This window comes from Fistularia commersonii, chromosome 29, assembly GCF_037954325.1.
Source record: "Fistularia commersonii isolate RoL2024-O1a breed Wild chromosome 29, RoL_Fcom_v1.0, whole genome shotgun sequence".
Taxonomy (NCBI): domain Eukaryota; kingdom Metazoa; phylum Chordata; class Actinopteri; order Syngnathiformes; family Fistulariidae; genus Fistularia; species Fistularia commersonii.
Window position 1 is genome coordinate 9,663,390 of NC_141312.1, and position 27,426 is coordinate 9,690,815.

At 41.1% G+C, this 27,426-nt stretch overlaps 1 protein-coding gene across 1 annotated transcript; it reads left to right on the forward strand.

The window, feature by feature from the left end:
- On the forward strand, positions 1-27,367 carry LOC147216941 (protein AF-17-like). Its single transcript, XM_086176644.1, has 20 exons — positions 1-338; positions 893-972; positions 1,059-1,113; positions 1,219-1,328; positions 6,326-6,429; positions 6,561-6,654; positions 7,707-7,814; positions 8,793-8,882; positions 9,052-9,199; positions 9,272-10,045; positions 11,052-11,248; positions 11,835-11,952; positions 12,068-12,134; positions 15,653-15,801; positions 16,626-16,826; positions 16,934-17,010; positions 23,979-24,325; positions 25,292-25,391; positions 26,199-26,381; positions 26,462-27,367. The coding sequence occupies exons 1-20, from the start codon at positions 230-232 to the stop codon at positions 26,495-26,497; spliced, it is 3,147 nt and encodes a 1,048-aa protein (XP_086032770.1). The 5' UTR covers positions 1-229; the 3' UTR covers positions 26,498-27,367.
- The last annotated feature ends 59 nt before the right edge of the window (positions 27,368-27,426 follow it).

Genomic DNA, 27,426 nt, shown 5'->3' on the forward strand with positions numbered 1-27,426 from the left:
ATGGGGACACAGAGGACATCACGGAAAAAACGTAGCAGCGGCAGCAAAACATACCCTTCTACCGAGACTGAGTCTCGCCGCTGTACTAAAAAATCGCGGGACGAAAGCAGCCCACGACTATGTCCGACGGGGCGTTAAATTACGGAAAAAGCCCTTGACAGGCCTGGGCGAGGTCTGGTCGTGCCAATAGGGGGGTGAGAAGGGATCCAGTTCTTCATATGGGAGCAGCATGCGGGAAATGGTCGGAGGCTGCTGTGTGTGTTCGGACGAGCGAGGCTGGGCTGAGAATCCGCTGGTTTACTGCGATGGTCACGGCTGCAGCGTCGCCGTGCACCAAGGTAATGTTAGCCGCCGATAGAGAGGGAGTGGAGGGGGTGGGGGGGTTATTAACGTGCAGTTGCTGCGAGGTGCCGATGGGTCAGTAGGTTTGTGGGTAGGTCTGTGGTGTATTTGTGTGTGGGAGGGGTTGTTAGGCGTGCTGATTGTTGTTTCCTCTCACCCACATGATGAGCCACGCAGGGCCGTGCACACAGTAAACGCGGAGGAGCCCGGATCCCTCTTTTTCTTTCGCGGTTTACGACCCAACAGCCGGCCAAGGCCCTGTTTATCATTTCCGTTAACTTGCTTTGATAGAGGTAGCGGCGATTGCGTGGAGATCCTTATTTTTTTTTTCGAGAGTGGACACGTTTCACGGGGGTGGCGTGGGGCGGGGAGGGGGCGCACACTTCCACCGGCTATATATTCACAATTGAAGTTGAGATTAAACATTTAGCACCCCCACACTCCCACCCCCTAAATCCCCCGATGAAACGGATATACTCAAGGGACTTGCGAACAAACTTGCTTGTTATGTTACATCCCCGTGTGAACGCACTTTGACATGTGTTGTCAGCATGCTACGGAATCGTCCAGGTACCCACGGGTCCGTGGTTCTGCCGCAAGTGTGAGTCGCAGGAACGAGCGGCACGCGTGGTAAATATACCATCATCCAACATCGCCTCCCCACCACCCACGCAACTCCGCGATCGCATCAATTGTCTCTCCTTATTTCCCCACAGAGGTGTGAGCTCTGCCCCCATAAGGATGGTGCCCTCAAGAGGACGGACAGCGGAGGTATACAGTCATTTCTGGGGGCTCTCTAAACTCTTATTTAATAAAAAAAAAGTTTTATTATTGGCAGTGATCAACCCCCCTCAACCCTCTCTGGTGTCTTGACAGGTTGGGCTCACGTTGTGTGCGCACTCTACATCCCCGAGGTGCAGTTTGCCAACGTCCTTACCATGGAGCCCATCATCCTGCAGTTCGTCCCGCATGAGAGATACATCAAGGTAACCGAAATCTCAAAAAGCAATCCGGGCAGCTAAAGCAGCCCTGAGAAAAAAGAAACTAGAGGGGAAAGATATGCTCGCCCGAATAACGCATCACAGTTTGCGTCTCGATGAACTTTTGCTGTCCCATTTGTCGGGACTTCGCTATATCTCGATACATAGGTAGACGTGGATGTTCTGTCAAGCAACCGAGCAGGGTTTGCATTTGCTGGTTTGGTATTCGACAAGGAATGAGTTTTGAATTTCCAGAACATGAATATTTGGGACAAGTGCTGCTTTTTTCTTGTCACCGTTTGTCATCGAAATCAGACGCTATACAGTATTTAGCCGTAACCTAACCACGATTAGGAGTTTGGTGCACAGAAAAACACCTCGAACATACTATTAATGCCAATAGTCAAACATATACATTAATAGCTCCGGCTTCCAAAAACCATAGAAATGAAAGCACAACCATTTTTCCTCAGTCAGAAAAGCACCTGATACACTGTATTGGACACAGCATACACATACACCAAATGACCTAGTCGGTTCTCTGGGGGAAAATCTGTGAGCAATCATCTGTGGCCGAAAATTACTTATTCATCCATCGTCTACTGCTTGATCGGGTCGCGGGGGCGGCACCCGAAGCAGAGAGGTCAAGACTTCCCCCTCCCTGGCCACTTGGTCCACCTCTACCGGGGGGATATCGAGGAGTTTCCAGCCTCGGGAAATAGTCCTTCCAGCATGTCCTGGGTCTTCCCTGGTGCCTCCTCCAGTTTGGACGTGCCCGGAACACCTCACCAGAGGCACCTGTCCAGGAGGCATCCTGACCAATTCCCCGAGCCACCTCATCTGATTCCTCTCCACGTGGAGGAAAAGCGACTCTACTCCGAGCCCCACCTGGGTGGCCGAACTCCTCACCCTATCTCTAAGGGAGAGCCCGGACCCCCTGCGGACAAAACTAGTTTCGGCCCCTTGGATCTGCAACTTTGTTCTTCCATTCACGCGCCGCCATCGGAACACCCCAATGACGAAGAGGAAAAATGGACCTTGTTTTTCCTTGCCCAGATGCCCCTCCCAAGAGCCAGGCCCGGGGAGGGGGCTTGATGGGGAGCACCTGGTGGCCAGGCCTGCGTCCGTGGGGTTCGGCCAGGCTCTGCCCGAAAGGGCAACGTGGGTCCCCCTACCCCCGGGCTCATCACGTGCAGGAGGGGCCAAGGTGGTCGGGTGGGATGTGAATCGGGTGGCGGGGACCTTGGGGGTTGTAGTGTCATGCTCTCGGAAAATAACTTAACTGTACTCTACTGTACCAGTAGAGTATCATTTAACTGAGAGTTGATTTTCAGTAAATGCAGTTTCTTCTCTGCTCTGTTATCGCTACACATGAATATCTTAAGGGATTTAATCGGCTGTCTGGTTACAACAATTGGCTGTGGAAGACAGTTAATAATTTCCTTTTGTAATTTTACAGACAGCAGATAGAACAATAGATGGGACAAAGTAGGATTTATTGAATCAGACAAAATTTATAGGAATTTTGTACAATCGAAATTTGGCCTTCTGCACCAAGTTAGATACAGGGAGAAGCTATGTTTGCCACAGAATTGCTGCCAACATTATATACTACAACGTGAAGGTTCAAATCCACCTGGAAATCACATAATTTATGGTCCAATATTTTGAAATTAAAGTGGAAAAAAAAAGTATGATGTCAACATCATGAGTCACTCTACTTTTCAAAACATTTTGCAATCAATGACCAAAGAAAAACTATCATATAATACTTGAAAAAATAACTTAGAGATATAGATTAAATTGGCTGTTCGTCAATTAGCAGATAAAGGCCACTGAGAGAGGAACATGAGTGAGGTCACAAAGATGAGCCAACAAATAACTACATTTTTGTAAGGATGTGAACAATTTTCCTCAAAGTTGATGTGCTGTAAGTTGGGAAAAAATAGGGAAGCGTAATGATCGCAGCAACTTCCACAAGGGACAGGTTGCCATGGCAAGACAAAAGGAGTCAGACCCTCATTGCACCTCTCACAGTATCAAGGGATTCCAGTTAAAGTTATGATGGGAAAGCTCACATCGATCCATTTTAGTCCCATTCAACGGTTAAGCGGCTGTGGCTCAAATGTATCATTTGAGGAAGTCCGCCTACACTGCGGAGTTACACTTTTCTCTCTTTTATGTGCATTAGTTTTCCTTGGCAAGACATCACATCATAAGGCACTATGGGGAAAAAGTCAAACGTGAAGCTAGTGATCAGGCCAGCGGTTCGCTGGGAATCTTTGACGTTTGCCATTTGTGTGGATGTGACTTTGATACATACATCCTACATAAAATTGTTCATGGAAACTGTATTCATGGAGTGCAGAGGTCTCTATAAGTCGTATTCTGTTCTTTGCCACACTGCAAAAATACTTCAGGAATGGTGTAAGAAACACATCAATGAGTTCAAGGTGTTTGCTGGCTTTTGAAATTTACCAGATCTCAATCCAGGCCAAAATATGTGGAATGGAGCTGTTACAGCTCAGTTGATAGAGCAAGCATCCCTTCAATTGGAAGTTTAGAGCAGTTCAGTCGTCTGTCCTTCCTATCTACATGCCAAAGTTGGGCAGGACACTGAATCCCCTCTTGTTCCCAATGGTTGATCTGTATACACTAAAAATTATTTCTTTGTAAGAATTCTATTTTCCCAGAACAGACCTGGTTCTAACCTCAATTTAAATGTATTGACATTGAAATAAAAAAGAAAAAATATGTCACAGTATTAAAACCTATAATTTATATAAACTGGTGTTGTGTTTGTCCATTTGTGGTTAGAGATTCGTGATGTCACAATATTCTTACATCATCTGAATGGCATCATTCATGAATCAATTGGAATAATTGCATCACTGTATTGACTTGTCCAAAACTATTCCAATAGTATAGTTCTCTTGACCGCTGTTATCCTGTAATCATGTTGTAAGAATTTGAACAATCTAATGGAAAACAGTAGATGACATTTCTGTCTATGTAAATCACAAGTAGCTCTTGGCAAAATAATCTCATCTTGAAGTTTTGTAAAGTTGCATGAATAGAATTGCAGCATACAATGTATCTAAGCTCCTGCCTCTGTAACATGTGTAATGAATAACCTGTAAACGTAGGAAATCTTTTTTAACAGCCATTCGGAGAAAAAAAAAAGATCTTTGAAATCATTTAAGTGTCATTTTGGAATTGTATTTAAAGTAACTATATTGTGTGGTGACTGTCCTCTGAGTGGTTGCCTCCAAGGCTGTGTCCAGCAGTTATTTTGTAGGAAAGCCTTGTTTCTTGTCTAATTAATTAAGGACTCAATTCTGAAAAGTTGTTTCTGGTTAACTATCTCTTAACCGCAAGAAAGCAAAAAATAGTTGGGTGCTTCTCCTCTGTACCCGCGGCTGAATTCTAGTGTCAGCCGGGTTTAAAATTATCCAGATAAGTTTTCGTTTTTAATCCTGGCTGTTAAAATGAAAATACCGGGTATGGCATTAATTACGAATGCTGTTCAAATACTAAGTTGATTTTATATTGTGTTTCAAGAAAATACAGTTGTTGCTGACCTTTCCAGTCAACTCACACATCGCCAGTGTTCCAACTTCATTGTGCACCTTTGTGTATGTCAGTATGGCTCTTGGTCATTGAATATGGTTACTACCTTGATCTGTGCCAGCTGGAAATGTGCCTCAATGCAACATTTATAGATAAATCAATATTGGACAGCTAGATAATTTAATGGAGTAGCTAGATGCTGACTGTGTGTTAGCGTGTGTTTGTACACTCGTGTGCATGTATATCTGTAGATTTTGTTCAAGTGCTCAGTTTCGCATTCTATGTCGGCAGTTAGTTAAATGCATTCATTCTCCCCCAAAGAACAAGTCCTCAATCTCATGCTGCTACATTTCAAGGCTTCATTTCAATGGAAAGTCGAAACGGTAGAACAATCAATCATTTTCACACTTACCCAGTTACCCTACATCACACTGTTGACACCCTGCAAGTTGGTGGAAAAGAAATAGGGCTCAGGGTGGTTGAAATGGTAAAGACTACTGTTTTTTTTTTTTCTTGGTTACAGCTATTGCGATGCATATCTCCTAACCTCCTCTTAATGTCAGAAAGAGCGAGAAGGTCAAAAACTGTGTTTATGTGTCACTGTGCTAGTGCAAGGGTTTCAGCCTTTAGCTGCCTGTTATGTTTTGCCATGTGTCTGATTCATTTTCAAGAAGTAAACTATTCAATTGTACAAATGAATGTTTCAAGTGAATACCCGCTAGGATGTGGAGGCATTGAATGATGAGTGTGAAGGAATCCAAACGTATGAAAATAAGCAATGCTATAACATGTACTCAATCTGTATTCCAATATCTACGCTATCACAAAAACCTTGTAAATAACATGCTAAATAACACGATCCTTGCAGCAAATCAGAGAACAGTGAGAGTATAGCAGAAGCAGATAGATAAACCCCTGAAGTTTGTTAATAAAGACAGTCGCTTTAACTTTTCATTCTGATATATCAGTTTGTTGTCTGATATTTACCAAACAAAGGTTTTTCTTTCTCACTGTCCAGCTGTAACACAAGTTTTTGATAATCAAAAGTAAACTGAAGTTGTGTGAAATACACACATGCTTTTACCTGTAACTGTGCTCTACCGAAAGAGCCCTCAATGCCCTGCCAGACCATAAACCCCGATCCACCAACGTCGTCCTGATTTTAAACCCACTGTCCCTGCCAAGTCAGCCCGAGTCACAATCAACACAAACCTCGTTGCTACAACAGCTCAGCAATAACAACCAAAATTAAAGGATACACAACAACATGAGTATCTTGAATGCGTGGTTTCCAAAAAGACAATGGCCTAAGGTTTATCGTAAGCATACTTAATACAAGCAATGCATTTGTATTTTTCAATAACAAACACTAAAGGTCATGTCTATCATATGACTGACATCTCCTTTGCTGTCCATCCCTGTGCTTTCCTTAGACATGCTATATCTGTGAGGACCAGGGGAGGGAAAGCAAGGCAGCCTGTGGAGCCTGCATGACCTGTAACCGACACGGCTGCCGCCAGGCCTTCCATGTAACCTGGTGGGTTTTAAAATGATAAGTCTTGCTATCTTTGCAATTTAGTTTATGAATTGTGACCAGGAACAAGTTTGAAACTCCTGATTGTTTGTGCCTATATATAAACTCCTGTCTAACCTCTTCCACCTGTTAAGTGCCCAGATGGCTGGCCTGCTATGTGAGGAGGAAGGTCCAGAGGCTGATAACGTGAAATACTGTGGCTACTGCAAGCATCACTACAACAAGATGGTAAGATAAACCTGAGAAATCTTGAAATAATTGGGCCGCGGTGCAGGAGTATCTCTACACCAGGGGTGTCAAACTCATTTTAGCTCAGGGGCAACACGGGGGAAATCTACTCCAAGGTGGGCCGGATGGGTAAAATCATGACATATGAACTACTGTGACGTACCTATTGTTCAATTCACTCCTCAAACCTGGTATTTTTTAGCTTTACGAGCCGGATTAAACCTGTTCACGGTCCTAATCCGGCCCACGGGCCTTGAGTTTGACACCCCTGCTCTACACAGTGTCATTGTTTACTTTTACAAATATCACTGTGGCAACAGAGTGTCATTTAGCCAAACAAAGAAATCGACACAATTAGTTTGTTACATTAGATAATACTTTTCAGTTTTTACCCAACCAGATTGTTGGGATGGCTTCCAAGACCTGAATTTAAGCTACCGTACTCTTTGATTATACTCAATTTCAAATCAGCAGTTTTCACACAAATTCAATGAGAATGACCCCCAATATTTGGCATGGCAAGCTTTGCGCTTGAGTTATTTCATGTTTGGTCATTCAAGGTAGCATTTCCTGTCTATATGCAAAGGTTAAAAAGATAGACAGCTTCAGTTTCATCCACTTATGTAAATTTCAGCAAAACAAAACTTGATTCAAGATTCAAAGCGTTTATTGTCCCATGTACAGTGTATAGAAGTGTTTCCCTGTACAGTGAAATTTCTCCTTTGCTTACCGCTGTACATTTGGATATGTGCTCATAGGAAGAGTGTAAACACTATTATGAATATGATTATGGATATGAATATGAACAGCGCAATACAACAGTTGCAGTGCAGTAAGACATTTGAGTGCAGCTTGGTGTGCAACTTACAAAGTGCAGGTGTAAGGACGAGTGCAGTTTATGTGTCAGTAGACTTAACATGTGCAAAAAGAATGAGTGTCAGCTGTCTTAAGAGTCTGATGGCAGTCAGGTAGAACTGTTGCTCAGTTGCTGTTGTTTTTCCATTTTTTTGTTTTGAGAAATGACATGGGGAATCTTCATTTTTTCAAAACAGCAAAAGAAATTGCGCTCCAGTGAAAATACCAGCAGCACATTTAATCACACACGGGGGCACTCCACCTCTCCATCACAAGAAAAGCACCACCACCACAGACAAAGGAAGGTACGTTTGTCTTTTCACCTACTTTAATTTGATTATCAAGCATGAAAAGTTTGCTCGAGAACAGTCTTTTTTCAGCACAGGCTCTTCCTTCTCTCTTTAAAGCTTTAAGGTTTTTCCAATGTTGATAATTCAGTGGCTTTGTTACGTCGAGTGGTTACATTGTAAATCCAGAAATTTGTCTGGTGTACATCTTTGTGCTCGATTTTTTTATTTATTTATTTTACTAATTGAATAAATTGATAAAGTAGTCAGCTCCTTGAATTAACAAAACATTCTTAAGTTATCAAAAAATTATATGAAAATGTCCATGTAATCACTCAAAAATCAAGATTTGATTAAAAGTTTTTAAAAATTTTTCGCTTTGTGTTTTATTTTTACAAGACCTTATATTTGAAAGCTAATTTGAAAAATAAGCTCTCCTTTTTTACTTTACTTTTTACTTTTACTCTAACCCATTGAAAGTACCAAAACTGACTACTATGTTGTTTTGTTGTGCTGGAGGGGAGGGGCGAGCATTATAAGAATAAGAATAAGATAAGAACAACTTTATTTATCCCGAAGGAAGTTGTTGTGCCAGAGTTTCAAGTAAAACATAACAATAATAAATAATAGTAGGAAATTGTATAAAAAGTAAAATAAAAAATAAATAAATAAAGGGGGGGGGGACTAAGAAATACAAATAAGACTATAAAGTGTCAAAGTCAAGGCTATACAGATGTGTCTATCTGTGTCTAAGATGTGTCTATCAAAGATGTGGTCACTCAGGACATATGATTTATAATCTCTGCAATTGATCTATTATTTTTAAAGTTGACCAAACGTAATGTTTGTTTTTTTTTCTAACACCCAGATTAGATGATGGGAGAGTTGATGCTCACCCGTTGTATTGGCTCTTAAATGCGAACTTGTTTTTAAGCAGGGTGGGACTGGTAGAGATCAAGACTGATCATTGATCTGTGTGTTTTGCTGTCTGTTTAGAGCCATAAGGACAAGGTCCGTCAGAAAGAGCGTCACAAGAAGTCTTCTGACAGCGTTGGAATCTCGATTACCCCCAGCAATTTAGACAAGGTAGGATTTCCCACCTGGATGTTACAGTCATGATGCTGCTCATAGTCTGAACAAATACAGCTTTGAGATAGCACTCAGAATAGGTTGGTAAAGAAGTAGAGGAGTCATTTTAGCACGAAAAAAATAAGCAGAATTACTTAAAGTCATATTAATGTGTGTGTTGGAACAGATCTCTTCCAGTCATTACATCAACAAGGACAGTGCAGGAAAATCCAAGAAGCTGAGTTCCCACAGTCATGGCCATCGCAGTAAGAAAACAGGAAATATGGGCAAAAGTTGCTCATCCTCATCTTGTTCTTCCAGCCCCTTTAACACAGGTAGAAGGAAGGATCCGGGCTTCTGCTTTGTTTTGTAACTGGTTTTTAATGTGCGCTCTGTTACTCCTGAAGGTGGATCCTTGTCTTCAGCTCAGGACTTCCATCAGTTTTCATCCTCCTCACGACTGGAGCGTGACCAAGAGCGAACTGACACCAACCATAACAGCAAGGAGCACAAGGACTGTCCCAGAAGGCCGGCAGTCGATGGGGACCAGGATGAACAGGACAATGAGAAAGAAGACAAAGACGATGAGGAGGACAGTAAATACCACAAGCCTCCAGCGTTGACTCCCGCTGAGGGTTCACTCGCGGGGTCACAGGGTCACGACCACTCAGATGGAAACTCCAGTCCTTTCGAGAATAAGGTCACAATATCCACATTTGGGTCGATCATGCGCATCACATCGACGTCCGCACTAGGTAGCAGCAGCAAAATACGCAAAATCTCTTCAGGGGACTACAAACCTTCGAAGTCCCTCTCTAAGATGTCCCAGCTCAGTACGCCGCCCATCCTAGAGGAGATGGACCATCAGGCCAAAGCCCTAACGCCGCCGCCGCCACTGTCCAGGGAAAGGAGGCACCGTGAAGACAAGAAGAGCCGCCAGGGTCCAGGACGACCCCGTGGTAGCAAGAACAGAGAGAGAAACGAGGAGGAACACCACCATCACCACACTACGCCACTCCCTCCTTCCTTCCCTGCCGTACCCTACCCAAGCGCTTCCACTGCTCCTCAGTTCACTCTCTCCCCAACACTGGCCACCTCCACCACCTCATGTTCCTCCTCTTTCTCGTCTCCCTCCACCAACAGCTTTTCCTCAGGCCGAAGCAACCCTCTACTCAGCTCGGGTGAGTTTCAGTGACCGACTCCTCCTCCACCCTCCGCGCAGCACGACAACTGTTTTGGTCTAATTTTTCTATCTGCATCCGATAGATTGGGATTGTTGGATATACTGAGGAAAATTGCTCAGATGTGTGAATGAGAGAGCGAATGGTTGTCCGTCTATATACGTGGGCCTGTGACTGACTTGCAACCGGATGGCAGCTGTGATATGTGATAGGCTCCAACATCCCCCGCAACCCTTAATAGGATAAGCGGTAGACAATGGATTGATGGATCAATAGATATATTGCGGTTTTCTTATGTAGAGCAGCCTGTAAGTGTTTCTCATTGGTTTCTTGAATTTTCACATGGGGCAGACAACGATCCAGATCAGGGGTGGGCAATTATTTTGGCCGGCTGGACACATTTCTTCTTTAATTTTTATACCTATTGAACAAAATGAAAAATTGCAATTTAAATATTTCATTTTGTTGGTATTTTATTTCAACTTTAAAATCATGAATGATCATATAAATGTACTGAAATTATGTTGTATGTAATCATCTATACAAAATTAGACAAAAGTAAAAAATAAAAGAGTTTCTTAATTCAATATTGATTGAAAATACTTGTTTAAATATTCAAAGACAATAGCTTGGTGGGCCAGATAAAAAAGCAAAATGGGCCGGATGTGGCCTACGAGCCGTAAAATGCCCAGGACTGTACTAGAATGGGTTGTTATCTCTTTAAAATTCGCAATTTATAACACATATTTTAACCCAGGGGCAGTGCCATTGTTTTACTAGCACAAACGGTGCAGGGTTGATGATGTATACAGGTCACCTTGGAACAAAGGGAAAGAAATATTGATTGAAAATACTTATCAAAATATTCAAAGAAAGTAGTTTGGCGGGCCGGATAAAAAAGCAAAACGGGCCGTAAAATGCCCATGTCTGATCTGGATGTTTCGTTCATCTTGTCAACATCAGAAAGTTTTGGTGCTCTAAAGCACTCCATTTCTTCCTGTTGCAGGTATCTATTCTAGTCTTAAGGATTCTCTCACACTTGGCGGGGGGATCTGCAGCACGTCCCTTTCCCTGGGTGGGGGTGTATGTAGTACTTCCTTGTCCCTGGGGGGTGCGACACATACCACCCCGATCTCTTCAGGGCTCCACCTTTCACATGCCTTCTCACTCTCCCTCCCGACATGTAGCGTCTCAAACACACAGGTGAGTCCGACAGAATTGCGGTACCTGGAGACTGAGAGCATAGGAGGACATGGTTTTTATTCCTTTCATTTTTCTTAGGTTTGTGACTAAGGTGGAGCAGCATCGCTGTGATTATGATTTTTGTTCATAAAATGTTCTCCTATCACAATTCTATTGATCTGTGATGTGGGATCATGGATTTGGTGTTAGTTTGATGCTGAAAACATGATGGGGAAAAGTGCAGTGTAAAAAAGCTACTGCCATAGCTAAACATGCCTTTGGTTACCAAAAAAGAATTACCATTAAATCACTAAAAATGAAGAAAGACTTGGCATACTATCTGAAAAGATTACCAAAAGACTTAACATACGCCAGAAGCTGCTCAAACACTTGTATATGAAGAACTAATAATATTTTAGAAAATCATTGGTCAACATCAGTATAAGATACTTCCATGTCTGAAATATTTGTTACAGGTTTCTGAGCATTTTTTTTTAACATATTCTCAACTATAATTAATCAGCTGAGTTTTTTTCATGATCGTAATAAAAACAAAGTTTCCCCTGATGTCTTTATTACAAACCACTTGTTTTTGTCTGTGTGACAGGTGAATTCAGGTTCCAGCTTCTCTTACAGTCTGACTTCCTCACAGCAGTTCAACAGCATCCATTCCACAGCACAAATGCTCCCCCCCCTGTTAAGCCAAGCACCGCCCTCCCTGCCAGGTCAGGGATTCTTATAGCTGAGTTTCAATATATCCAGCTGTTGCTTTAGTCCGTTGCTTTTAACCACATTTAAATGTAACAGTGAACCTCTTGACATCTTGTTCTCTTCTTCTAGAGTCCGACCCAGACGACTGTCGCTTCCCTTGTCAGGGAATGTCCCCAAGGGAGAGCCTGTCCTCACAGTAAGTACCACTCTTTTAATCCTAACAAATGTCAGCATGGTGGAAAAGTATTTGTGATATGATACCACATATCATACTAACCGTAGTTAGATAACGCTGATCAAGAAGGTGGTTCACCAAGGGCAGGGGTCGGCAACCCGCGGCTCCGGAGCCGCATGTGGCTTGGGAAAATAAATTCAAAAAATTCAATTGAAGTATATTTCATTTGTGTTAATTCCTTTTTTTTTAACTTTTAGTTCTAAGTTGGAAGATTATTGTGATCTTGAAATATTAAATAAAATTATATTTATTATTTTTCGCCGCTCAAAATAACGTCACACTCGCGGAAGCCGGTATACCCGCCAGCCGGTAAACTCCCGATTTGCAGATGCTGTGAGCAAAAGTTCAGGAGTAGAAGTCCCATAAACCAGGTAAAATAAATATTTATGAAGATGTTTTGCAAATATTTATTTTTCATTGTTTACTGACACAGTGATTTTTTTCCCCGATTTATTTTTAAAATTCAGGTCAAGGCTCCGTTAAACGCTCTGAAAGCCCAAAGCTCAAAATGAGTTCATTACATAAATAGAATTTAATTTTCTCTGTAATACTTTGTGAATTTCAGAAGCAACACACTACATACTTGATTATACAAAGTGTAAAGGTAATAAAAAGCAATATATACAGTGGCACCTTTATTTTAGATGTCAAAAAGTAATTGCGGCTCCCAGTGTTTTCTTTTCCGAAGAAACCAGGTCCAAATGGCTCTTGAGGTGGTACGGGTTGCCGTATAATTCCTCTGCTGTGGTATAAAAAAATTACCAGTAGTTGAAGTATCTTACTTTACTTTTACTTTACAACTTACTGATCTCATCTATGATAATGAAAGTCAAGCTTTTGACACAAATGGGGAAAAACACTTGAGTTTCGCAAATATGTAAGCCCTATTAAATGTGTTTTGAAAGAAGTGATGATCAAAATTCCAGCAATTCACCTTTTTTCAAAGTTAGCTAAGCTCTGACCTCTACCAGTATACAAACCCCAAATCCAATGGAGTTGAGTGTTAAACGTAAATAAAACTAGAATAACACATTCCAAAAAAGCGGGGACATAGGCATTTTCAACCACAGTGTTACATCACTTTTCTTAACAACACTCAAACTTTGTAAGTGGAATTCTTTCCCACTCTTGCTTTATGTTCAATTTCAGTCGCTCAACAGTCCAAGGTCTCTGTTGTCATATTTTGCACTTCATAAAACACCACACATTTTCAATAGGAGAGTCTTGAAGTCTGGACTTCAAGCTGGCAAATCTAGGAGCCGCGCTCTTTTACAACGAAGTCATGCCATTGTAATGCATTCAGAATGTGGCTTGGCATTGTCTTGCTGAAATAAGCATGGACGTTCCAGAAAACGATAACACTGCTTGGATGCCAGCATATGTTCTTCCAAAACCTGTATGTGTCTTTCAGCATTAATGGTGCCGTCCCAGATGCGTAAGTTCCCCATGCCATGGGCACTAAAACACCCCTATACCATCGTAAACGCTGGCTTTTGAACTTTGCGCCGACAACAATCTGGATGGTCCTTTTCCCTTTTTGGCCCGGAGGACAGGATGTCCATTATTTCCCAAAAACGATTTGAAATGTAGACTCATCAGACCACAGCACACTTTTCCACTTCGCATCAGTCCATTTCAGACGAGCTCGGGCCCAGAGAAGCTGGTGGTGTTTCCGGGTGTTGTTGATGTATGGCTTTCCCTTTGCAAAGTATAGTTTTAAGTTGCAGTTGTAGATGCAGCAACGAACCGTATTAACTGACAATGATTTTCTGAAGTGTTCTGAGTCCACGGGGCAATATCCGTTACACAAAGATGCCGGCTTTTAATGCCGAACGATCTGAGGGCTCAATGGTCAAGAGCATTCAGTATTGTTTTTTTTGCCTTGCCGCTTGCGCACAGAGATTTCTCCAGATTCTCTGAATCTTTTGACGATATTATGGACTGCAGATGATGAAATCTCTGAATTCTTTGCAATTGCCTGTTGAGAAATGTTGTTCTTAAAGTTTAGGACTATTTGCTCATGCAGTTCACAAAGTGGCGAACCTCACCCCATCCTTGCTTGTGAACAAGGGAGACATTCTGGGATGGTCCTTTTATACCCAATTATGGTACTCACCTGTTTACAATTTACCTGTGGAATATTTCAAACAGGTGTTTATGAGCATTCCCCAACTTCCCCCAGCCTGTTGTTGCCTCTGTCCGAGCTTTTATGGAATGTGTTGCAGGCATCAAATTCAAAATGAGTGAATATTTGCAAATAAACAATAACTTTTATCTGTTTGAATATAAAATATATATTGTCTTCGGAGTAGATTCAACTCAATATATGTTGAAAGTGATTTGCAAATGTGTTCTGTTTTTAGTTTATGTTTTACACGACGTCCAAAACCTCATTGGAATTGGAGTTTGTGATACATTTTCTATGATGGTATTGATTCTACCCCTGAATTTGACTTACTTACAAACCTTGGGGTCCACATTAACAGTAAATTGGACTGGTCACACAACACTGATGCACTCTACAGAAAGAGTCAGAGCAGGATGTTCTTCCTGAGGAGACTGAGGTCATTAGGTGTCTGTCCCGGGCTCCTCAAGACCTTCTACCAGTCTATGGTAGCCAGCGCACTCTTCTTTGCTATAGTGTGCAAAAAAAAAGCCAGCTCTGTGGTGAGACTGAACCTGGACCATCTTCAATCGATGGGAGTGTGGAGGGTGAAGGACAAACTGGGGGTTACTCTGTACAATCCTTCCCAGCCCCTGCACGAGCTGCAGCTGATGGGCAGCTCCTTCAGCCAGCAGTTCATCCCACCCCGGTGCAAAACTGAATGCTTCAGACACTCCTTTGTGCCCACGGCATCTGTGCTGCTTCCACAATCTCACTATCTCACCCATTCACAACGTCACCCATTCACATGTCATGCCCTGACTCTGCTGTCTTTCTTATCCTTGTTGGTCCCAGGCTGCACACATCATGCCTACTTTTGTTTATTTATTTTATTGTTGTCATTGCTATTGTCACGCTATTTATATTGTTGACTTTTTCCGATTATGTATTTTTTTCACCCTTACTGTTCCTTTATGTTGTCCATTATTATCCCTGATGTTGTTGCTGTTGTTGTTGTTGCTGCTGTCTATTTATTCGTGGATGTCTTGCTATCCTCTGTCTCTCCATATATATTAATATTCCTATTTATCTTACTTTTTCATTTTTTTCTGACATTATAATTGTTACGCTGCTGTGAACAAGGAATTTCCCCTATGCGGATCAATGACGTTTATCTTAGCTTATCTTATCTTATTTTATATTATCTTATCGTTATCTTACTTAAATGTCACATGTATGGATGTTTTTGTAGAGCCAAAAATGCATTGAAACTACCAATAGTTGTTTTGAAACTGCTTATTTGATTGCTCACGCCAGTTACACACACAATGCTTCACCTTTTACTGTTCCAATATCCCTTCCCCGTTACCTGCAGGTCTCCAATGAGCAGTCTTCCTCTGCTGTTTGATCAGAGAGACAGTCTGGGATCAGTAGTCCGGGCCCATCCTGACAACGTCCCTGCTGCCAGCTCCCACATTGAATTTCTGCTTGAGAAACATGGCAATGGAGAGATGGGGGTCAATAGTAAGTGAACTTTAATCCTTAGAGCATATCAGGACTGGGCTGCATATCATTTTCTATGTCTAGTCAACAGCAGTTATTACATAATCATCAAGAGAATTGTGATTTATAGTATAACTGTTAATATCCAGATAATTGACTCATATATGAAGTTGCAAAAAGCAATGTATAAAGTTGCTGTTGGCTGCTGTAAAAAAAAAACACTTTGGACAAAAGTCCCAATCACTGCTAGGATAGGCTCCAGCCTACCTCCGTGACCCACCAGTGAAGGGTAAGCAGTAGACAATGAATGAATGAATGAATAAATGAATCCATGATAGCATGGTTCATCTGAAATTTACCTCAAGAAATGTTTTGCATTCAAATGCTTGAAAAGGAAAACACCTTTTTTTTTTTCTTATTTCATGACGCGTATTGAAGAGTGATATTCAGGCATTGCAAAGGAAAACATTCAAGACTTTTGATATCTCGTAGGAAATTGTGAGAAAATCTCAATGTTGCCTCTACTACCGGAAGCTGCAATCTGCTCCTTAAATTTGTCATTCAATTTTATTTTATTTTTTGTTTGCTTGGTATATTCTCTGTTTCTGCTTCCTTGTTTTTAATGCTGTCATCTTTACAATCAAACCTATTTAATTAAGTTTTTCTGTAGCTTTTTGATTGTGTTTGGAAATGCACTGTCTGACCCTCATTAGACAGTGGACATATTGGGTTGCATATTTGTCACTGCCCACCGACTGTGTTCCTCCTCCATCATCCGATTGTGAACATGATTGTGAAATAATGGCAGCAGGTCATTATCTCCTTGTCCCTCCGCTGTCTTCTAGTTGTGGAGATGCTCCAGTCCCTTCATTCATTACAGCAGGAGAACCAGCGGCTCCAGGATCAGATTATCAGTCTGACTGCCAAAAGGGAGCGTCTACAGTTGCTCAACACTGAGCTGGCAGTCCCTTTCCCACCAAATGTGCACTCTGTACAAGGAGCTGTGCAGGCCTCTGCTCACATTAACTTCCCCTCCTTCTATCAAGGTCTGACTATTTCTCTTCTGGTCTCTTTCTCCTGTTCAAAATCTATGTGTTGTATATGACGTGTCGACCAATGACATTTGACCCTATATTCTTAACCCCCTTTGCAGATCCCTTGAGCACCAATAAGAGCCCCCTAGCCAAAAGCTGCTTCCCCAATGACCTGTCTTTTGTTACGTCCTCAGAGGTAAGACTTGATCACAACTGCAGTATGTAGATCACTTGTTTTGCAAAACGTTGTGGAAATGATCAACTAATGGTTGAGTACTGTTGATTTCCTGTTGTCTTGTATTTACATATCAAAGCCCTGTATTACATTGTGACCACCAACAGGTCCTAACTCTTGCCAACAAAACATACCTAGCTCACTAAGGCATACAAGTCACAAGACTTTTGGAGGTCTTTTATGATATCTGACATCCAGGGGTTAGCAGTAGATGCTTTCATTGCAGGAAGGTAACGTGGGGGTTGGGATCTTTACTGCTCAGGAACCAAGTCAACACCTGGAACTCATTTACTCCCAAATCCTTCCTGAACAAATTATGCAGTCTTGAAAAAGACCCCTACCTTTATGGAATTCCATGTCCATGAACGCTTGTACTTGATGATAGGTGAATGAATCCTGTCAAAGTTGCTTAAACATGAATGGCAGGACCCAAGGTTTCACAGCAGAATATTGACCAGTCTCAAATTGCCTCAGTCAGCTTGCCTTCTTTCCCTAGTTCAGCCTGGTGCCTTGTTTTCTTCTGGTAAGCAACACTCTCGCAACTGGCCATCCATGCAATGTAAAAAAATGGGATTTATCTGCCCAACCCACCTGCATCCGTTGTTCCACAAAAGCTTTGGGGGTTGTACATGCGTGGACAAAATGGTTGGTATGCCTCCGTTATAGAGAGAAAAACCCATAGTGATCATGAAATAACTTTAAACCGACAAAAACAATATTGAGTTAAAGCATTACTGAAAAATTACTGATGAAAATGAGACATTTCTTTTGTATTATATTCCGGAATTTCCGGACCATAAGCCACTAATTTTTTCACACACTTCAAACACTGCAGCTTAAACGATGATTCAGCTTATATATGGATTTTTATGGGCTGACAAGCTTCATCTCACCAAATATTTAGCATTGTCACATCAGACTAATGAAATTATACATAGACACCCCAAAACACATGCATGTGGTTTACACAAGTGACATTGAGTGTTATGTACTACCCAGTGTCAGAAAGCGTGACAGGTAATGGATCTAATGACCCAAAAAATAGAGCTAAAAAATACCCAAGAATAGCTAAGAACAAAATATTGGATTATTCTGAAATGGCTTTCAATAAGCCCTTCTGTAAATCCTATTGAGGAACTGTGGAAGGAGCTTGAAAATGCTGTGTGGAGATGGGATCCTTCAAACCTGAGACAGCTAAACCAGTTTACTTAGGAGGAGTTGCCCAAAATACCTTTTGACAGGTGCAGTATTATTGAGTTATTCAATGTAATATACATATATTTATCATTATGGTGTAACAGTTCAACAGCAATGTTGTTTTTTTCTTAGATAATTTTCTTTACGTTTCATTTGTTATTACGTCTGTCATTTTCAAGTCACATCAATTGTTTTTCTTTGTGAAACAGAAGGGCAGCAACAATTTTGTCCATGTGTGTCTATTCACATGCTGCCTAATACATCCCATGCACCCAGTGTACAATTATAACCAGATAATGAACATTAATCAACTCATCTGTTTGTGACAATTATGTTGTTGCTTCCTGGTGTATATATACAAAGGAGGGACAAATGAGTCAATTACCCTGAGCTTGGCCCTCTAAACATTAAATTATTGATAATGTTTCTGAATGGGCCTATTGTTGTAAAATATATAATAATTGGGATACATTAATCCTTTTCATTTTTCATATTCCTAACTGTTCTTGAAATAGTGGGCAAGAACCCCCCCAATCCCAACACAAAAGTGGTTTGGCCACTGACACAACTTTTGACGTAGTTGAGTAAATTATCAGAATGTATAGTCAATATAAGCATAAAAGGGAGGAAGAAGAAAGGAGAGGATTGAGGTATTTTAATGTCAAAATATTAAAATAGAAAAAGTTGATAAGGCTGAGGATTGTCCCCCTGAGAGTGGGTGGAAAAAAATTAACATTTTGAATTCAAGGACTTCTTGAAAAGGACAGGAAAGGAAAAAAAATCACTAAATGAATAAGGAATTTATAAGGCTTATTATAGGTGCCAGTACAATGATGATCGAAACAACATGACAGGAGACGTGAAAGGAATGCAAGCTACTTAGTAAAAACCTCTTGGCCACAATAGAATAAGTCAGATGTATTCATTATTCAGCAGAGGCCCTCACTGATGGAAAATCTAAGATCTACACAGAGTTTGGAGTTGTCCTCACATAGTTCATCACATCAATCTACCAGTTGATCACATCGGCAACTCAGGTCAATCACAGAATACTGCCTTTCAAAATAAATTTTACCACACACAAGAAACCACGCAACATGAAAATGTTTGAAGCACAAGTCACAGAATACACTACAGTTCAGGTAGTGTTAGTAGATTGCGTGTCCTTAAAAATACCTATCTTCCATCCCCACTGCAGCATTGAGTCCCTTTATTGACATACAATATAGCAAATCTGCGATCTCGATCCAAATACCGTTCCACCGTGACAAATGATTGTTTGCGTTTGAGCCTGGCTACCAGTAACTACTAGTACTATGCAACCCCGACTGATTCCATTCATCGCAAGATGTGATCAGAGCATAATAATGGCCAAAAGTGTACAGAATTGTAGTGTGCCGTACATGTTCATGCTGTTATGCAAGCGAAACAATACAGTCATGGCCAAAAGTTTTGAGAATGACACTTTCACAAAGTCTGTTCCTTCAGGGTTTTTAGGTGTTTGCCAGATGTTTCTATGGTTGTGTCATTCTCAAAACTTTTGGCCATGACTATATATATTTTAAATGTTAAGTATGCTACTTAAGTATATATTCATTTTTATTGCTGTAAGATCATTTTGACTTGGTCATTTCAAGTAGCTTGCACAGTAAAAACATGTGGGTACCCATGGTTTAATGCACGGTTTAAGCTTTTCACAACAGGTAACCTCACCAGTGGAGCCAAAGTGAAGGCACAGGGCCTAAATAGTTACTTTCAGTCCATACATGCAGTTTTTCCTCATTTGATTTTGGAAAAGGTGTTATAATACAAACAGGATAGAAGCCGTACCCGCCAGTCCTTAACCATCTCCCTAGATGTACTTTGTTTCCTTTTGGCTGCTCCCTTCAGTGAATCAACTTCCCCCATCTAACCCTATATTCTGCATCCCCTTCTCCCACACCAACTAACTTCATGTCCTCTTTCACTACTTCCATAAATCTTAACTTTGAATCCTTGCCTACCACTACTTTGAAGTCACTGAATTCATTCAAGTTACTGTAATTTCTGGACTATTGAGCGCACCTCAATATAAGCCGCACCGGCTAGCCGATCGCTTTCTCGGGCTTCGTCCTGTGCACTAAAACCGTCAAAGTCGTCTTCTTCGGTGTCAGAGTTGAACGGACTCAGAATTTCCTAACTATTTCATCAGGCCTATGTGACGAGGATAAACGTTTTAGCGGCGTGAAGCTCGTTAGCGTCCCCCACCCAAAAAAGTCCATACATTAGCCGCATCGTTGTTTACATGAAAAAAGTCGCGGCTTATCGTCCGGAAATTATGGTATATCATCTATGCAATATGTAGTCTACCTGTGTGCTCCTACCTCCACTCTAATAAGTCACCCTATGTTCCCGTCTTTTCTGGAAAAAAGTATTCACTACAGCCATTTCCATCCGTTTTGCAAAGTTTACCACCATCTGTTCCTCTGTGTTCCTGCCCTGGATACTAAATCTGCCCCTCACTTCTTCACCATCTCTATTGTCTGCACCAACATGTCCATGGAAATCTGTAATTACCACTCTCCCACCTTTGGGCATATTCTGTATCACCTCATCTAACTCAATTTAAATTTTTTTCATTTATCTGTAACTCTCCTCCCACCTGTGGGGCATAGCCACTAACAACATTGAGCATCAGACCTTCAATTTCTAGCTTCAAATTCATCACTTCATCTGACACTCTTTTGCACCCCCAGAACATTACTAACAAAGTCCTCCTTCAAGACAACCTCTACTCAATTTCTCCTCCTATCAATATCATAATAGTAAAACTTAAAACCTGCTCTTCCTATTCTTCTAGCCCTGCGATCTTTCCACCTGGTCTCCTGGACACAGTAGATCCGCCTTTCTTTTCTGCATCATGTCAGCCAACTCTAGCTTTTTTAATATTATATTTCAAAGTCCCTACTCTCAGTCCCAGACTCTTGTTTATCTCTCTGCTTCTGAATACGCCCTCCTCCTCCTCTCCTTCAGCCCACAGTTGCTCAATTTCCACTCATACCCTGTACGTTATCAGCACCAAATGTCTGTCATTTTTAACCCAGGCCTACACCAATTCAGTAAGAAAGTCAGAGGTTCAATTACATATTTATTTCCGGCTCAAGTTTTACACTTGGGACCGTTCCAGGAGCAACCCTCTACATTCATCCAGGCTTGGGACCGGCTCAAAAAGACACTGGCTTGTGCCCCCCTATGGCTACATTTCTCACTAAGTGTACAAGTTATATACAGAACTGAAGGAGATTGTCTGCATGCATGTATCATGAGTTTTCTGACAACTGCTGTTGCCAGGTTTCAAATCCCAATGAAAAGTGAGACGGAAGCAGTTCTTTGAGTCAGAAAAGCAGGTAACAGAGGATCCAAGCACAGAGACGTTACTCAGAGATAGTGTTTAATGTTGCAGCGGACAGTGTAATCTCTCAATTTCACTCATGGTCCACGTCAATATAGCAGATATGTGAGGAGTTCTACATCCTTTGGAAACTCAGATATACCACAGGACAGCATTAGTGTAACATGAATAAGAGTAAGAACAACTTTATTTATCTCAAAGAAAATTGTTGTGCCAGAGTTACAAGTAAAACATAACAATAATAAATAATAGTAGAAATAGAAACATGCATACAGCCCTGAGAGACAGAGTGACCTCACAGACTTACTTGAAGACAAAAATGAGAAAATGAATTAAGAAAATATATAATGCAACTTTTGAAGACAGTTTTGGACCGACTTGAGATTAAAAGCGTTTTGAGAGATTCAAGATTCAAAGCGTTTATTGTCACATTCACAGTGTAGAAACGTGTTTCCCTTTACAGTGAAATTCCTACTTTGCTCCCCGCAGTGCATTTGGATGTGTGCTGATAGGAGTAAGACATTTGAGTGTAGCTTGGTGTGCAACTCACAAAGTGCAGACGCAAGGATGAGTGCTGTTTTAGTGGGCATTTGATTTTACATGTGCAAGAAGAACGAGTGTCAGCTGTCTGAGAGTCTGATGGCCGTCGGGTAGAACGAGTTCTTTACTTGTGTCATTCTACATTTCACACTCCTGTACCTCCAGCCGGAGGGTAGGAGTGTGAGGAGTCCACGTTGGGGGTCGGCGTGGTCCTCGGCGATGGAGGCAGCTCTCCTGCGGTGGTAGATGCTCTGCAGAGAAAGCAGTGGGGCTCTGTAGATCCTCTCTGCAGCGTTTACAACCCGCTGCAGGCGTCTGCGGTCCAGAGCAGCGGTGCTGCCGTACCACACAGTGATGCAGCTGCTCAGGATGCTCTCAACAGTGCAGCTGTAGAAGTTGCTGAGGATCTTGGGCGACATGCCAAACCTCTTCAGCTTCTACAGAAAGTCCAGCCGCTGTTGAGCCCTCCTGACCATCTGTGTGGTGTTGAGGGACCAGATGAGTTTCTCGCTTATGTGGACACCCAAGTAGTTGAAGCTCCTCACCCTCTCAATTTCAAGACCTTGGAGGAACAGCAGCTGATGAGGTCTTCTCTCCTTCCCCGTGCCCACTATCATCTCCTTGGTCTTGTCCGTGTTGTGGGAGAGGTTGTTTTCCTGTGTCGGTACTATATTAATGCAATATCCACAAATATCGCATTAAGGGAGACCTTTATTTCTGCTGTGTGTCATTGTTTGTCACCATACCAACTATAAAGTAACTGTAAAGATATCATGTGGGTCATATACGACCTGTTCTAAGGTGGATAAATCCCAAAAGAGTATTGGTGCAGAGAGGAAAATGTGGGGTGAAGGGGAGAGAGGACAAACTGTAAAGAGGGAGGGAGAAAGTTTTTAAACTATATATATGACTATACTTACTACTTTTGTCAGAATGGTTGGGGGACCTATCTAAGATTGTCTTGTCCCAGGTAGAGGAAACACCTTCAGCCGTACTCCGTGTATGTGTGTGTGTGTTTTAAGATATTTAAACAAATAGATAATGCAGACAATATTTATTATTTAGTTTTTTTTTTTTTTTTTGTCGTATTTGTTTCTGTTAATTGAATAGTTTTATTCGATTAAAAGGTTAAAACGACAGAGTAATTGTATTAATAATGTTTATATAGGCTATTTTCCTGAAATATCAGTATCAGTCGACCATTAGTTGATCATAATACTTTTACAAATTATTTTCATATCGACTTATATCCATCAATGTATATTATTGTTTCCAACTTGAGATGGATTTTCTTTGATTTAAAAAAAAAATTACCCAAATATTGTAAAATATAAATTCAAAGCATTAATTACTAAATAATCCTAATAATCAACAATTAAATAAAAAAACAATAATTTTGTTATTTTTTTCAATTATTAAGATAACTTTGCAATGTGGATTTTAGAATTGAAGTGCACATGACAATATATACATATTTAATATCTACATGTATTGTGTGAATAAGGTACTTGGTCATGCAGGTCATGGTCATAATCTTATCCTGGTAACTACGAAATTTCTGTCATGGAAAATGTTTCACCTCTCATCTGAGAGGCTTATTCAGATGTTGCCATTATGGGATTCGACAACAATCATACATGTTTTACATTTGCAGCCAATCAAAACGGATACAGATTATATAAAAGAGTCAAATCAATGCTAATAACAGTCAGTGTCTGTATTTATCCAATTGTAAGTTGATGTGTTATGCACTGAATGTAGACATGGAACAGGATGTTTTTTTTTTTTTTTTTTACTGCAGGAGTTGCACTCTGGTAGTCCGTCCCGCAGCAGCTCGTCCCTGTCCTTCCAGAGCACCCCTCCCCCCCAGCAGAGTCCTGCCTCTTTCACCCAACCCCACCTGAATGGTTTGGGGAGAAGTTTGGGTGACAGCCTGGGAACAATCTGTCAGACTGGCGGCCTCAAGGCGTCACTCACAGGAAGTCCGCAGCTCAATGTGAATGGCATGCTCAGCAATCTCAACGGGGTGATCCAGTCTCCAGTCCAAACCATCGCTCAGCCTGCGCTCCCTGCTTTGCGCCCACAGCCACCACCTCTCAACCCCCAGGCTGTCGCACATGGCTTTCAACTGCCCAGGAGTGCCAGTCCGTATGTATATTTCATCAGCAGATTTACCGTACCTGACATGCCGAATGAACTCCCGCACACTGATCAGCCCAAAAGACAGAGACCCCATTCAAACCTTAAATCAAAATACACACTGAGGTCATGTTATAGAATTGCTCTCCCTGCTCAGAAAACAATAACTGTGAATAATATTCTCAGAATATGGTCCAAGTGTTTTGACCAAGAGCAACTTGGTGTTACCTATAGTAACATGGTCACTTGGGATCACATTTTTCCAGGACATATTAGGCCATATGGAGTGCAGTTAGGCCTCATTCTCAAGAAAGTGTGTGTATCTATCTGTGACATTGATCTGATGCATATAGCTGTGGTTTTCAAATCGGACAGACAAAAACAGTAGTGTATAACCTGTTTATGCCTTGTGATTGAAGAATAGTTGCTGAAACAGCAACAAAGTAAAGGAATTGAATTGACCCTCTGAAGGTCAGTGGATGGGAATGTTAATTTACTTTTATGAACTGTTCATTATTTTATACATGGAAAGCAATCTCAGTGAGGAAAAAGGATTGATTTTTTTTAAATCAGTAACTCCACTGAACGCCACAGGAGGTCTTTCCAACCTGAGGCTATTAGACTTTTTAATTCCTCTCCCTTCAGCCGCAGGGAATCTCAAAATCTTTGTACTTAAGACCTTAAGACACTTAATAGCCCTGACTTGTTACTTTGACACTTTATTGTTTTATTTGTATTTCTTATTCTTCCCCCTTTTTTTATACTGTTTATACAATTTCCTGCTATTATTTATTTATTATTATTATGTTTTACTTGAAACTCTGGCACAACAATTTCCTTCGGGATAAATAAAGTTGTTCTTATTCTTATTCCTCATATAATGGTATTTTGTTTTTACAAAATGCTATTTGAATTGACTAGTGCCTGTGAAAATAAAAAAAAATCACTGTTTTTTTCTGATCGTTTATGTTGCAGGTCATCTCTTCTGTCAGAGCAGCAAAAGCAGATTCTCCTGGAGCAGCAGCAGCAGCAGCAGCAGCTACAGCAGTTTCTCACCTCGCAGAACTTCACACCTGTAATCTCTTTTACCATTTATCATTACTTATTATACATATGAACATGGTTTATCCTCCTGCACGATATGAGACGATATATAGGTTGAGCGTATGAATAACTCCAAACAAAAGCCTGTTTGATTTAGATGAGAAATATGCCATTATGTGTAGAATCTGTTTGCGCTTTTCTTCATTTTTTCAAGTAGAGCTTTTTTTAGCGACAATAAAGCCAAGTCAGGCAAAATGATTCTTGTTTGTATATGAACCATAACTACAGCTGTACAAATTGTAAGAGCTACGACAGCGTCGACATGTTACTGTGTTACTACTTTTGATTTGACTGAACTTCCATTATGAAAAATGAATGGTTATCTAGTTTGTATAAAAAAAAAAAATCAGTCAGGTTTAGGCTATGATACCGAATTGAAAATTGACCCTTGTTTAAGAAATAATATTACATTACATTACATTACATTGCATTTGGCAGATGCTTTTATCTAAAGCAACTTACAATAGAGGACATAGGGACTGCAAAAACACTTGCAAATACACGATGCACAGGAAATATACAGAACAGTAAGCTTGGGTTAGTGAGGGTTTTTTTTTGTTTTTTTGTTGTTTTTTTTTGGACAAAGACACACAAACGTACACACACACACACTGCATAGCCTAACTTGCTGCCAACCTGATCTGGGGCATCAGCGCAGTAAAAAGTCCTGAAAGAGAAATGTTTAATATCTAAACAGAAATGTATAAAATCAAAAATGAAATCATACTCTTGCTAGTATGAAAGGTACTAAATAACTAAAGCCCCACCCTTTTTTCAGGAGCAGCAAGTGGTTGTTTGCCAAATGCTGCAGCAACAAAGACAGCGCTTTACACTGGCAGGAGCACTCACCTCCAGTCCCAACCCTCCCAGTCTGCTGTCCTCAGCCATGGCCTCCCCGCTGCAAGGTGGTCAAGCAGGGGGACTCTTCAACCTGCAAGAACCCATGCTTCACAAGCCGGGAGTGAGTCAAGTTCAGCACCAAAATAATACTCGCCTTTTTTTTTTTTTTTTTTTTCATACACAAACGTTTTGTATTTTCAGGTTGCAGGAGAGAAAGGGGGAGACAAGAATGGGTGACCTCATCACCTCCGACTCCCCTAGAAGCAGGTCACGTGAAGAATTACCCCGCTCCCAACATGACTTTTGACCATCGTATCTTCTCTGTCGTCTTTATCTCCTTATCTCCTTATGAATGTAACAGGACATGTTTGTATCGGCAGCTTTCAGAGAGCATGAATATAGTGGTCTCTTCTTAAATTGCACTAATTAGTTAATACAACCAATGGGGCTGTGTGTGTATGTATGTGTGTGGGTGTGTGTGTGTGTGTGTGTGTGTGTGGTGATGGTGGGGGGTGGGCTTTTGGTCAGAAGCATGCTCTTCAGCACCGGTTGCCAGTGAGCACCCCCACAGGATCAGTCTCATGCCACTTGTCAATTTTTACCCGTCTTCCTGGATGTTTAGATAGTTGTCTTCCCCTCCTTTTGTATGTCTAATCCAACCACCCTCTACCCAGTTCTCCCCAAACCAGACATTCTCTATGTTGCAGCCTTACAGGCAATTTCTATTTAAAAAAAAAGAGAAGTCAATATTCTGCCATTTTCAGCTTTTAATGGCATTTCAGCAAGCTATTTCTTACCTCAGACTGTGGTCCCAAGTTTGTGTTCGACTAAATACCCCAACAGCCTTTTCTGAATGACCTACTGTCAATGGATAGACCATCTGTGTTTTCTTTCTTTCTCGAGCAGATAAGTTAGTCGAGGAGACGGGAAGTCAGTACTTGGGGATTATAAGTCTTTTCATTAAAATATATATTTAAAGTCATAAGGTCTCCGAACATAAGACTACCCTCTGAAAAAATTGTTTCACACCATTCTTATGTAATATGAAGTATGTTTTTAGTCAAGTCATATCTCTTCCAAAACAAACAAACAAAAAAAAAATCAATAGGAAGCTGAACAATACTTCCAAATGTTTGAATCTTTAAATTAGCAGATATATTTTATGT